We start from the raw sequence: 14,908 nt of genomic DNA on the forward strand, positions 1-14,908 counted from the left end.
TGCGGTCTCACCATGGAGCGATACAGAGGCATTATGACATTTTCTGTTCTTTTAACCATCCCTTCCTAATAATTCCTAACATTCTATTTGCTTTTTTGACTGTTGCAGCACACTGAGCCGACTATTTTAAAATATTATCCACTATGATGCCTAGATCTTTTTCCTGGGTGATAGCTCCTAATATGGAACCTAACATCGTGTAACTACAGCAAGGGTTATTTTTCCCTATATGCAACACCTTGCACTTTTCCACATTAAATTTCATCTGCCATTTGGATGCCCAATTTTCCAGTCTTGCAAGGTCCTCCTGTAATGTATCACAGTCTGCTTGTGATTTAACTACTCTGAATAATTTTGTATCATCCGCAAATTTGATAACCTCACTCGTCGTATTCCTTTCCAGATCATTTATATATATATTGAAAAGCACCGGTCCAAGTACTCCACTGTTTACCCTTTTCCACTGAGAAAATTGACCATTTAATCCCACTCTCTGTTTCCTGTCTTTTAACCAGTTTGTAATCCACGAAAGGACATTGCCTCCTATCCCATGACTTTTTAGTTTTCGTAGAAGCCTCTCATGAGGAACTTTGTCAAACGCCTTCTGAAAATCCAAATACACTACATCTACCGGTTCACCTTTATCCACATGTTTATTAACCCCTTCAAAAAAATGAAGCAGATTTGTTAGGCAAGACTTCCCTTGGGTAAAATCCATGTTGGCTGTGTCCCATTATCATGTCTTTCTATATGTGCTACGATTTTGATCTTTAGAATAGTTTCCACTATTTTTCCCGGCACTGAAGTCAGGCTCACTGGTCTATAGTTACCCGGATCGCCCCTGGAGCCTTTTTTAAATATTGGGGTTACATTGGCCACCCTCCAGTCTTCAGGTACATTGGATGATTTTAAAGATAGGTTACAAATTTTAACTAATAGATCAGAAATTTCATTTTTTGAGTTCCTTCAGAACCCTAGGATGCATACCATCCGGTCCAGGTGATTTGCTACTCTTTAGTTTGTCAATCTGGCCTACTACATCTTCCAGGTTCACAGTGATTTCGTTCAGTTCATCTGAGTCATCACCCCTGAAAACCATCTCTGGAACTGGTATCTCCCCAACATCCTCATTAGTAAACACGGAGGCAAAGAATTCATTTAGTCTTTCTGCAATAGCCTTATCTTCCCTAAGAGCCCCTTTAAACCCCTCTGTCATCTAATGATCCAACCGACTCCCTCACAGGTTTCTTGCTTTGGAAATATTTTAAAAAGTTTTTATTATGAGTTTTGCCTCTATGGTCAACTTCATTTCAAATTCTCTCTTCGCCTGTCTTATCAATGTTTTACACTTACCTTGACAATGCTTATGTTTTATCCTATTTTCTTCAGATGGATCCTTCTTCCAATTTTTGAAGGATGTTTTTTTGGCTAAAATAGCCTCTTTCACCTCACCTTTATCCATGACAGTAATCGTTTTGCCTTCCTTCCACCTTTCTTAATGTGTGGAATACATCTGGACTGCGCCTCTAGGATTGTATTTTTAAACAATGTCCAAGCCTGTTGAACACTTTTAACCTTTGCAGCTGCACCTTTCAGTTTTTTTCTATTTTCCTCATTTTTTTCTAACTATTTTCCTCATTTTATCAGTTTCCCTTTTTAAAATTTAGTGTTAGAGCTGCAGATTTACTTATTGTCCCCCTTCCAGTTATTAGTTTAAATTTGATCATGTTATGATCACTGTTGCCAAGTGGCCCCACCACCGTTACTTCTTTCACCAGATGCTTAGAAAAAGCAATATAGCACAAAAGTGGTGGAAGGGACTCTCTTTGAGCAAAGTTACAATGTTTTAATAATCCAGCTTTCTGTGTTCATATGACAGTCTCTACCTCATTTCCTATCTTGGTAGTTTGTTGTTAGCTTCAGTATTTGGGTTTATTTTTATTATATTGAAGGAAGGTGTTCCATCTCAAACATGATTTTTTTTTCCAGTGTGAACATGACCAGCATTTTCTTATTGCTGGATGTTTTGCCACATTCAGGGAGATCTTCTGCCTAATGTTACTGATCAGTAGGCGCCGAATGGATGATGTGGTTTTTGTTTTTTGTTTTTTTTAAGAATCTGACAGCTCTTTAACAGTTTCCATACTCTCCCACAGTGTTGTAAGGTGATTTTAATAGACCTTCTCTCCCACTGTTCTTAGTCTGGTCATTTCAGCAATAGTCCTGAAGTTCAGAGCCATGCATCAGGGCTTCTTTTGGAACCCGTTTCATGGGCTCTAAATCTGATTACTAGATATCACCATTATTGGTCAGTACAACTTCCCCACTCAGATCAGCAACCTCAGCCTCAGCTGACCTGAATGCACAGATCCCTCTCCTATGGATTGAATCTGGAAGTTTTCTCTGTGTTGAACCATACTAGCTTTATGCACATTTTTTCCCTTTGCTACAGTATGTCTAAAGACCTGGGATAAAAACATATTTGGCAGGGATTTGTGGTGATACTTATCTACATTTTCATTTCAACTGGGTACTAGCTTTTGGTTTGCCTTGCATAAGACAGGTGTCTTTAGGCCTTTCTGCACATCACATTAGGTTGAGTCTACAACACTGCAGCCCACTGGCTGGAAGATGGGTGGTGATGGCAGGTGTAAGAGATCTGCAATGTGTCCTAACTCCCCTCCCCCCCCCGGCTGCCAGCTTCAGGTTCACAGTGTAGGAGTTCTGATGCACAAGCCCTGGTGCTGATTGAACTGGAAGCCTAAGGCATAAAAGGAAACTTCTGTCTTCTCCTCCCCTCCCCCCCCCCCCCCCCCCCCCCCCCCCCCCCCCCCCCCCCCCCCCCCCCCCCCCCCCCCTTCACAAAAAAAGTTTGGACCTAAAACCAGACCATCTGCTCTAAAGAATTTATGGACATTTTAGCTATATGTTTGCCCCTTCAAGTCTCCATTTTCTTACTGCTTGCCTAATTTTGCTGTCTCCTGGGTTGTCTCTTTATCTGTCAGCTTTACAAGGTAAGCAAGTTCTTCTCTGCTGGTTTTTCTTAGGGATCAGTTCATCCTAGAGTGTCTAGATACCAGGCATTGAGAGCAGATCTGGATGATGTATCTTAGTGACACATTTCAGGTGTTAAGCTTGAATACTGCATGGCAATCTCATGTGGAGCGCTACCTGATATATTGTCCTTGTGGGTGCCAACTGTTAATCTCTTTGCCTGCCAGAATTGCCACTGTTATATCTCCTGACTGTTTCTCCTGAGCATGTGAGGTTATTACAAGTTTTACCATTGATTGTGACTCCATATAACATTTTAAAAGTTCTTTAGAGCGTGAGCATCAGAACTATTCCTATTTGTGGCACCCCCTCCTGTTTTCTTTTTATTGTAACTTCTGTTGCTTTCTTTCTGTGTCTCTTCCCTTGCTGTGCTGTAATAGTAACACACCTGCATATCCCCTGCTTGTTTTCTCTTTATTGCAAACCCTGTTATTTTTGTTCCTCTGTTCTAGGTTGGTGGAGATGTACCAGAAACAAACTACCTCTTCATGGGTGACTTTGTGGACAGAGGCTTCTACAGTGTTGAAACTTTCCTTCTCCTCTTAGCACTTAAGGTATTTGAGTTCTGCTTCTTGTGTGTGGGTTATGAATTTGGACTGGGGGTTGTTTGCTCTTCCTAGGGGAAGAGGGAGAAAGGGGGGGGGGGGTGCTGTAACACTTGCAGATATGTGAAGGTGAAGTGACCTGCTAGTCTCATTCCTAGTACTGCATTTTATATGGCCACAAATTATCATTAAGATCTGTGTTTCACCCCTCTTTCCCTACCAGAAGCTGTGAATGCTGCTACTGTAGCATTCATAGCCTGCCTTCTGCAGCCTAAGATTTCTCAACAGTGCAGAGTCCTTTCTTATAAGTACATAATCCTTTCCGGTTACCTTCCCCACATACAGGCCGATCCAATACAGTGCGCTCAGCTGAGTGTACTGTTTAACCTGTGGTTGGATGCGCGTCTACAACCCCTTATTCTCTAAGGGGATCAGTGCATCCAAAACACACATCCAACCCCCGCGAAACTAATAGCGCTCATCACATGCAGATGCATGTTGATGAGGCTATTGGCTATTCTCCCCAATCCAAAAAAAAAAAAGTGTGCCCAACCCGCACATTTTTACGCTCTGAAATTAACGCCTGCCTCATGGCGATATTAAATCACAGGAACAAAAAGGACAAAATGTAAAAAAAAAAAATTTTAAACATGTCTGCAGTCAGGTTAGAAAAAGGGACACTCGTAAAATTGAGCGTCCGTTTTCCTAACTCGCTGACAGCCAACTTCTCCTGGTTGCCTACTGCCAAGGAGGCACTAGGGATGCACATTTGTCCCTGGTGCCTCCTTGGCAGCGTGACACCTCATATAAATATTCGCGTGCCCAGGAAAGGTGGCTGGGTGCGTATTAGGAAAGCGGGCGCTCAACACTGTGTGCCCATTTTCTGTTCTGCTTTATTGGACTGGCTGTTAGTTTGGTATCAGCAACTGTAAGGGTACCAGGATCCTACCCAACCCAGGCCTGTGAATAATTGCACAGCACTAACATAACCATCCTTTTTGCCCTGTTAGCTTCTGGGACCATGATTTCAACAGCAGCAGTATTAACTTGCCAGTCTGGTTCTTGGATTATCCAGCAGTGAATGGCAGATGTGCGTTCACAGCTATTGACCCCTGTACCAAGTCCCAGGAATTGTCATTTCACTTCACATATGGAGATCATAAACATAGCAGCTATCACCCACAATTTCAGCAACAGCAATTGCCATAATTGTCCTTTCAGAGGCTCACATACATTACTACATACATGTATTTGCGTCAGTGACAGTGATATCTCTTATGAGTGCCTTATAAAATAATTATGGACCTCTTTTTTTAGTTTTTATTTTATTTTCCCTGGAAATTTCAATGTTACAACCAAACAATTGATGGAAAAATTACTTTTCCACTGATTTTTCTCTTGTTTGTTGTAACAGTCATTTTTGAATTGATATTTTTGTTATACCATTGAAATTCCCAGGAAAAATAAAAGCTGAAAATGAAGGTCCCTATGAAAAATGCACTTTGTGTAGTGAGTTTACTGGTGTGAGTAGTACCATAGTAAATGATGGCAGATAAAGACCAAAAAGACCCATCTATTCTGCCTAACAGTGATTTTATGCTTATATACCCAAAGTAGATCAAAATCCCACATGGAACCTAACCCCCAATCCCACTGTGTCCCCTTCAGGGTTGCAGCTGTCAGGATGGTTGCTAGTGTGCTCTGAATGTCTCAAAGAATCTTGGCTGGGGAGTGAGTGGATATGGCAGAAGCACCTGTGGCGCAGAATTGTGATTCTATGGTTGAAGCATTGTACACATGCAAAGTAGCCAGGCACTCTCTTAATGCTCCATCCCCTCTTGTCAGGTTCGATACCCAGACCGCATCACCCTAATCCGTGGGAACCATGAGAGCCGTCAGATCACACAAGTCTATGGCTTCTATGATGAGTGCCTCAGGAAATATGGCTCGGTCACAGTCTGGCGCTATTGCACCGAAATCTTTGACTACCTCAGTCTGTCAGCTATCATCGATGGCAAGGTAAAGAGTGGGAAAGTTAGACTTGGAAGAAGGCACATATACTTGGGACGTGTCTTTTTCCTCGGAAAATAATATTAAAGGAGACTTTTTTTTTTTTAGTTGGGGGGGGGGGTGGGGGGGAGAGAGAGAGGCTGCACTTAAAATAATGATTTTAAATCTGGTGATATGATCTTAGGTAGAAATGGGGCAGTGAGGGAGTGGGCACACAAGATGGTGCCAGCAATACCCAGGTTGTAGCCTGCCCCCGAAAATAAAAGCTGATCTGCCTATGAAGAAGCCAAGATGAAGAGCCCAAGTCCATATCTGAAGCTTGCCAAAAAGTTAGGGGTGGTAGCTTAGCTGCTTGTCACTATGAGAAGAGGAATCTGAGAGTATCAAAGATGCTACTTTAACCATCAGCCACCCATTGCTGAAGAAAGGAAGAGGAACTAGAAAGCAGTTGTGCTACTTGCTATCATTCGGGCCGATACAGTACAGTGCGCTCCGATGGAGCACACTGTTAATCCTCGATTGGACACGCGTTTTCGACGTGCTAGCATTACCCCTTTTTCAGTAAGGGGCCGAAAACGCGCATCCAACCCCCCCGAACCTAATAGCGCCCTCAACATGCAAATGCATGTTGAGGGCGCTATTAGGTATTCCCGCGTGATTCAGAAAGGAAAATGTGCAGCCAAGCCGCACATTTTACTTTCAGAAATTAGCGCCTACCTTTGGGTAGGCGCTTATTTCTTTGGGCACCGGGAAAGTGCATAGAAAAGCAGTAAAAACTGCTTTTCTGTGCACCCTCCGACTTAATATCATGGCGATATTAAGTCGGAGGTGCCGAAAGTTACCAAAAGTGGGGGTGGGGGGGAATTTGAAGTCGGCCTGCGGGTCGAAAACCGGACACTCAATTTTGCCGGCGTCCGGTTTCCGAACTTGTGGCTGTCAGTGGGCTCGAGAACCGACGCCGGCAAAATTGAGCGTCGGCTGTCAAACACGCTGACAGCCGCTGCTCCGATCCAAAAGGAGGTGCTAGGGACGCACTAGTGTCCCTAGCACCTCCTTATATCTGTTTTTACTGCCGGGCCTAATTTGCATACTGAATCGCGCGCACAGGAGAGTGGCCTGTTCGCCCGCTCTCCCGCAGACTTTACTGTATCAGCCTGATTATAAGCTGTGCCACCACAGAACAGAGGAAGCAGACTTTGTCACTGAAGAAAGGAGACTGCCTAACTCTACTGTTGCAAGCAACTGAAGGCGAAAAAGGGGGGAGAGAGCTTGCCTTCGCCGCTGAAGAGCAGTGAAGGCCTCTGGGAACAAAAAGCACAGCCCTTATTCAGCATAGATTAAGAGTATGTTACTGACCCTGTGATGATTTTCTGTAACTAGATTGGTGTTTCCCAATCCCAATGTGTCATCACACCTGATCAGGTGTACCACAGTTGGTTAGAGCAATGGGCTGAGGACCAGTGAAACTAGGGTTCAAGTCCCATAGCATGATGTTTTATTTATGTTTTTACTCTTTTGTTTTTAATTTATGTAGATTTCAATTTTAGCTCTGTTGTGAGATCTTAATGTTTTGCTTTACGTAATGGTTGTATATGTAATCTTTGACCGCCAAGGGCATTCAGATTGTGCAGGCTGTAAATTACTCAGATAAATATTGACCCTTTGTGACCTTGGGCAACTTACTATTTCCTGTTGACATAGGTACCTACTTAAATTGTAAGCTCTCTGGGAAAGGGAATTATTAAACTTGAATTAATGGTGAGCTGCATATGCTCGATTTGATGTAGTGCTTGATTTCTCACTTTTAACATTAGTCCGGTGGGGGGTTCAAAGCTCCTGGCACTGGGCTGTAGGGGATGCCTGGTGGCTTCTTTTTGCATTTTCATTTTTTGGCCACATGCAAGTAGAAGGTGAGAAAAGGAGGTATTTGAAATGTGTGTTTCTGTGACGTTAAGCATTTTTATAAGGAGTGTGTTGGTGGTGGGACGTGGGGGGCACAGGGGAAGCAACACAAATGTGTTGGCCCCTGGGTGCCTAGAGATCTTTGCTATGCTGCTGCTTTTTGGAGTACTACTTTTTTTTTACAGCACTAGCAGACATGTTGCTTTGCTCTAGTTTCTTGTTTTGTGCTAGTGCTTAGACACATTTATTTATTTATTTATTTGTTGAGTTTTATATACCGTCATTCGGTAAAGCCATCATAATGGTTTACAAAATGTAAATCGTAACTCTCTTAACAATTGTGGAAAAAATATAACAATGTGCATATTAAACAGAGGTTAAACATTTCAAGTCCAGAAAGTATCATTATGTGGGAGGAGGAGGAATTGTTTGTTCTGGTTGGAGAGAAGTTATTTTGAGGTTTTTGGATGAAAGTTCGATTGGGAGTTAGGATGTTCAGAAGTATGAAGGTCAGTGTAGAATTTGCAAAACAGCAATGTTTTTAGGTCTTTTTTGAACGTTTTGAGGTTGGGTTGGGTTCTCAGATCTTTAGGTAGGGAGTTCCAAAATTTAGGGGAGGCAATGGAAAAGACTCTTTCTCTTGTTGTTAGATGCGCAACTCTGATGGGGGGGGGGGGGGGGGATGTTTAAGCATCCTGAGTTGTTTTGATATTTTGATATTTGTATGTATTTTGATATTTGAGATATAGTCAATATTTTGATATTTACTTCATTTTAACAATCTAATCAAAGAATATTGATGGGAGAAATGGTATTTGAACCTAGTTTTACTGGTTCGCATTGCTCTAACCAGCCAGACTACTATAAAGATGACAATAGGAAAGAAACCATTTTCACTGTGGATTAAGAAAAATAATCACAAGGATAGTTCTAGCTCAGAGCTGAGATCATGACCCCTGGTTTTATAAGACCACTGTTCTGACTTACAGAGAGAAAGCAGAGAGGGAAGAGGAAGACAGACTGGGGAGATTGCAGAAGGAGATGGAGTAAGAAGCAAGAGAAGCAAAGAGATTTGAGAGTAAGGGGATGGTGGAGCAAGGGGGCAGAGGGGGATGGGGTGCACAGGGGGTTAGAGAGAGGAAGATGAAGTGAATGGACAGATAAGATCAAAGGGCAAGGGGAGAGTAGAGAGTTGGAGAGTAAAGGGGGATGGAGTGGTCAGAGAGATAACGTAAAGACTTTTTAAAGTCGTTCCCTGACCAAAGGAAACAAAGCGCTCCCTCCATCAGCAGGCCTTCTTCAGCGTAGTAGCCCCCCCCCCCCTCTCTAACTTGCTTCCTGAAGAGCTACACCTTATCTCGAGCTACCTCCATTTCAGGAAACATGTGAAAACTTGGTTTTTATGCCAGGACTCAAATGGTAGATGCAATTGACTGAAGTCTGCACGCTTCCTGTTGAGATCTGCCACATATACCATGACTGATGCTAGCCAGTAGCACGAGCCTAGCTCATTAAGCAGTCTACATGCAGACATTAGATCATTTTTATTGCTTATTTTACCTGTACCTATTCTACATTTATTCAGATACTTTTGCTGCTCATTCTCATTGTTTATCTTGTATACACCACTTCTAATATTTATATGTGTGCTATTCTTATGTTAGTATGGATTTTTAATTCCTAAATGTGCACTAATTCTTGCACTGTTTACCAATTTTAATATCTGTGTGTGAATTTTATGTACTTATATCTGTTTTAATTGCTTCATGTATGCTAGCTTTTATCTGTTCATATGTGTGTTCTCGTTGGATAAAGGGGACAGTAATCGACATACAAGTGGGTGATGTCATCTGATGGTGCCAAAATGGAAAAGCACTTTAAGCGTTCAGAATTTTTGAAAATGTTTTCTGAAAATGTGTGTATTCTGTGCAGCCGCCATAGTACAAGACTCCTCTTTTTTTTTTTTTTTTTTTTTTTTTAATTCTGTTGATGCAAATGACACTTTTTTTTTTTTTTTTGTTTTCTCTGTCAACAAGCAGGTTTGAGTTAGCCATAATGCATTATATCATCTGAGGGCACCAACATGGACCCAGCTATTAGAACATGTGCAGGAGTTCCCACACATGCATGCTGTCATGTTAGCTCCCAAGTCTTTATTTTTTGCCTTAATGCCTATATCTGCCTCAATGCTGCTTCTATTTTTTTGCCATTGCCTTGGCATTTCCTCATATTCTAAAAGAGAAAGTATGGGAAAGCCCAAAGCCAAGAAACCTATGGTAAGTGGCTGTAATGCCTGCATCTGTGGGTGCCGGATGTTGATCACAGACAAGCACTCTGTTTGCTATTGCTACTTGGGCCTGGACTAGGAATCCTCTACTTGTTATAGATGTGAATGTCCCCTAGGACATAGCAGTACTGTGCTTGGAAGATGGAGGCCCTGAGGAAGGTGCTGGCAGGTAAGAGACCTGTGCCCCAGCATAAGGCTGAGCAGCAGAACTGCTTCTCGTCCAGGAGAGAGGTATCTGACACTCAATGCAAAAAATTGAGATGGGCATCCTCCTCCTTTTTTTCCCATATTCAAGAGAAGGCTCTCTTCCCCCTCCATTCCCTCCCCCCCGCCCCCATGGCACCAGTTCCTGAATCCACTTCGGATTAGAGGTTGAGTGAGGTACTAGTTGAAACACTGAGAAGAGCACCTAAATGGCATATCTTTGGGGCCACCTCTATTGAAGCTGAGGAAAAAAACCAGTGGCACTGGGACAGGGCTCTGCTGCAGTGGGCCCTCCTCGATACAGAAGTAGAAGATAGCCTCATTGGCACAAGTTCCAAGCCACTGAGTCATTTACCCAGAGCCATCCATGTTGTTGTTGCAGAGCTTGCATTCTTGGACATAGTTGAAATGGTGCAGCTGGCCAAAGTGCTGTTGATCATGTTGGAGTGAGGCATTTTGGTGCATAAGCCCAAGATTTCTGCTGCTGGAGCTGTGGCACAGAAGAAGGTGCTGCTGGCACTGTGCATGGAGCAAGGCGCCTTTCAATCGGGGTTGTCAATGCAGCTATTGCAGAGCTTCTCAGAACCGGCCACCTCTTCTCCAGAGGTATCTGCCATGGCACAGAGTTCCTTCTCAGTTTTACCAATTTCCTTTAATGAGGATGAGTCAATCTGGATCTCTGAAGATGTCTCTCCTCCTGCTTTGGCACAGAGGATCCCTCAGCCAGTGGGAGCCCAGTGTTTGGAGCTAGTGAAGAATTTTTCTCTGTAAGCCTGTAAGGGAGATTAGATCCTCTCATGTCCAAGATGAAGGAAACTTTCCCTCAAAGTGGGGCTGCACAAAGTACCACACTGGTCAGTAACTCTTCTCAAGGGCTTCCCGCATTGGAAGAAAGTCCTCACCAGGAGGTGGTGGATTTTTCCCTGAAAGTTCTCACAAGGTGGTGGTGGATTTTTCCCCACTAGGGGAGTTCCTTTAAGAATCAGAAGGGGAAGAAGTGGGATTTGTTTATTCTGAGTTCTACTGGACATTTCCTCCTCACTCTCATTGTCAGGGTTGTGGCTTAGCGTTTTCCTGTGGTCAGGATAATAGCAGGATTCTATGGGGATTCCTTCAGGCCCCATGCCAGGCTTGCATGTATGTCTTCTGGAAGATGTCTGCTACTCGTAGTTTTTGGATAAGTTGACAAAGATGCTGTTCTTCAATAGCAGGAAGAAAAAGGACCCAAGAACAGATGTCTTTGGGACTCCTTTAGTTTATTCAGCCTTCAATGAATTCCACAGCTATCCCAGTTCACAAACTTCTCTAGGACCTGCAGATGAGTGTAGAAGTTGTAGACATCTTGCTTTCTTGTAGGGTCCAGGCCTCTCCAGGGTTTAGGGTGGTTCAGTTACCGCACCATTCTGTGATGGCAGTCCGCACTGAAACTTACTAAGTGCACTTAGATCTCTCTGTCTCTTGGGAAGGATCTAAAAGCATTTAGATACATTGGGGTGGGGGGGTGTTGTGGGGGGTGGGGTTAATTCACGGATCCATGTTCAAAAGACCAGGCCATGCAAACTAGCAACACAGATGGCCATTATTGGTGTAAAAATAATAATTTAAAAAACAAAAAAAAACCCTTGACTCTTCCAAAACTCTCTCAGTAAGCAATCCTTGTAATCTGCAGAATACAGTCACTGCTTTCATTACTAAATTACTTTTAAAGAGTTCACCAGGTTTTTGCTTTAGCTGTACATGGTGCAGTATTTGCACAAATGCATGCAAAAGCTGAAATCATTGATGGAATCGGACCCACAGAGGCAGTTTTCTGTCAATACTAGAGGATATGGAGGAATATGAGACAAAGCTGATCATTTCATTTATGAAGCTTTGATACTGAAGTCAGGACCTTGGCAACTTCCATAAGAGTCCAGAGGCTTGCATGTTTGTGAGCTAATGTCCTCCATGAGGACATTCATGATTGTCTCATGGCTGTTCCTTGTACAAGGGACAAGTTCAGTGACAAAGTTCATGACACAGTGGCTCTGATTAAGGAGCATCAGTCCATCTTGAAATTGTTGATCAGCTGCTGTAGGGGACCCCCCCCCCCCCAGCTCCTGCTTGACACCAGATTTTTCATTCGTGTCCATTCTTCCAAAGATGTTCCTTTCTCTCTTTTCAGCACTATCGAACAACTTCCATTCTTTATCTGCAGCAGTTGCCCATTCAGGGTTGGCAGAGGGAGACGCATTAATCAAAAGCTCAGCAACAGATGCAGCTGAGACAATTGTTTGATAGCCTTGAAACCTCCCCATTTCCAGTCCCACCTGGAATGGCTCCATGTCACCAAAACTTGGTGAGTCCTGAAAATTAACACATATGGGTCATTGGAGGGCTTCTCATGCTGTCCAATGACCCAATGGGTTTTAGTCTTCAGCTTTGATCCATCTCAGTTTGCCCAGCTGGTGGTGGTGGTGAAGCTCCTTAAGCAGAAGGCGATCGAGTCTGTTCCTTTTCGGGAATGTAGCCAGGGATTCTATTCCCAATATTTCCTAATCCCCAAGAAGTTAGGAGGATTGGACTTGTGAGAACTGAACGAGTTGTTGGTTCGGGAGAGCTTCAAGTTAAACTCTTTTCAGATGATTCTCCCATTCATTCAACTAAGGGATTGGATATGTGCCCTCGATCTGAAAGACACTTAGGCACACATTCCCATTCACTCTGCCTATTGGCAGTTCCTTAGGTTTTTGGTGAAGGATGCACAATACCAATACATGGTGCGGTCTTTTGGTCTCTCATAAACCCCGAAGGTATTCACAGAATCCCTTGCAGTAGTGGCAGCATAGCTTCCTCTCAGGAAATTCACCATGGGAGACAGTCGCCTCCAGTATCATGTTCTGCCTTTTGGGCTAGTGTCTGCCCCATAGGTTTTCACCAGTTGCGTGGCAGTGGCGGTGCATCTGTGTAAACTGGAGGTGCACATGTATCTTTATCTGGACAATTGGGTGGTCGAGCAGATCTCTGGCAAATCCAAGGAATCAATGTGCACAACCATCTGGGTGTTGAGGTTGCTAGGGTTTATTGTCAGCTATCCCAAGTCTCATCTGAGCCTGTCACCATGAATTGAAGTTTATTCTAACTCTGCTAGACACGATTCAGGCAAAAGAGCTTCCTTTTGAAACAAAGGGCTGCCACTGTGATGTCCACAGCAGAAGAGATTCAGATGAATCAAAAGACAGCTTGAGACATTTTGAGGCTGTTGGGCCTCATGGCATCAATGGTACATGTCACTCCCATGACATGTCTCCACATGAGAAGAATCCAATGGATCTTAAGTTCTCAGTGGCTACAGGACACTCAAGATCTACAGGACAGTATCCAGATCACTGAACCAGTCGGGCTTCCTGTCTTGGTAGCAGGACAATTCCAATGTGGTCAGAAGAATCCTCTTCCAAATTTTCCAATCCAAATTGACCTAAAAATGAATGTATTCAACCTGGGTTGGGGAGCTCATGTAGATGAGTTGTACACTGAGAGCTTCTGGTCCACCCAGGAGAATATGCATCAAATAAACTTCCTGTAGCTCCAGGTGATCCGGTACGCTCTAGAGGCTTTCAGAGAGGTTATCCTTGTCCAGATGGACAACCAAGTGTCTATGTGCTATATCAATAAGCAGGGAGGTATGGGCTCATATCTCCTGTGTCGGGAAGCCATCCAGCTGTGGAACTGGGCCATCTGTTATGAGATGTTGCTCAGGATAACGTTCTTAGTGGGTGTGTGGATTGTTTTCGTGGACACTGATTCAGTTATTGCAACCCCACGAATGGTATCTCAACCTGTGTGTAGCAAAGCATATCTTCTTCCAGTGGGGCATACAGGTGGTGGATCTATTTGCATCCCTTCCAACAGGAATGTCCCATTCTTCTGTTCCTGGCAGCAGGCGCACAACAAACTAGCCCTGGATGCCTTTGCCCTGGAATGGGGCAGGGTTCTGTTGTATGTGTATCCTCCAATCCCTCTAGTAGCGAAGATTCTGTTGAAGCTCAAAGAGGACAGGAGTACCATGATTCTCATAGCTCCCTTTTTGCCAAAACAGATCTACTTCCCACTGCTATGGGAGATGTCCTTTGGGAAACCGATCAGACTGGGGATTTCTCCAGATCTTATCACTCAAGATCAAGGTTGGTTGCACCATCCCATCATCAAGTCACTATCTCTCTCACTGTTTGGATTTTGGGAGGTTGACTTTGCAACCCCTTGATTTATCTGATAATGTGTCTCTATTAAATTCAAGGAAGGATTCCACCATGGAGGTGTGGTGTAAGCAAAAGACCCTAGATCCTTTTTCCTGCCCAACAAAAAAAAAAACTGCTAGTGCCTTCTGTATTTTTCTGAAAGTGATCTGTAGAAAGTAAAACCATCTCTAAGCAAGCCTTTAGCTCTCCAGTTTGTGGGGCCTGCTTCATTTGAAGCCTCCCATCAGACTTCCTACTGTGTATGGAGTGGAGGAGTAGCCTAGTGGTTAGAACAGTGGGCTATGACCTTTGGCAAGTCACTTTTACCCTCAATTGCCTCAGGTACAAATTAGATTGTAAGTTCTCTGGGTATAGGGAAATACCTCCAGTACCTGAATGTAATCCACTTTGAAGCGTTGTGAAAAGTGGAATATAAAAAATAAATAAATACTGTGTCTTGATCTCACTGTGGTTCTGTCCCTGCTGATAAAAGCTCCCTGGTCACCTTATGCACAGGGTCGGTGAACTCCAGGCTCTAGTACCAAATTTTATCAAAGTCAGGATGGTCTTATGCACCCATCCTAAGTTTCTACTTAAAATGGGGTCAGAATTCTATCTTAACCTATCAATCATCCTTCCAGCCTTTTTTCCAGACCACATGTTTACCAAGGTGAACAAGCACTGCACAA

At 43.4% G+C, this 14,908-nt stretch overlaps 1 protein-coding gene across 4 annotated transcripts in view; it reads left to right on the top strand.

The window, feature by feature from the left end:
* PPP4C (protein phosphatase 4 catalytic subunit) overlaps positions 1-14,908 on the top strand; it is a 147,353-nt gene that overhangs the window by 108,569 nt on the left and 23,876 nt on the right. For all 4 annotated transcript variants that reach the window (XM_029607000.1, XM_029607001.1, XM_029606999.1 and 1 more), the window contains 2 exons: positions 3,507-3,608; positions 5,445-5,618. In XM_029607000.1, the coding sequence (XP_029462860.1) occupies positions 3,507-3,608; positions 5,445-5,618 (276 nt within the window). The remainder of the gene's footprint in view (positions 1-3,506; positions 3,609-5,444; positions 5,619-14,908) is intronic.

This window comes from Rhinatrema bivittatum, chromosome 6, assembly GCF_901001135.1.
Source record: "Rhinatrema bivittatum chromosome 6, aRhiBiv1.1, whole genome shotgun sequence".
NCBI classification, from domain to species: Eukaryota; Metazoa; Chordata; class Amphibia; order Gymnophiona; family Rhinatrematidae; genus Rhinatrema; species Rhinatrema bivittatum.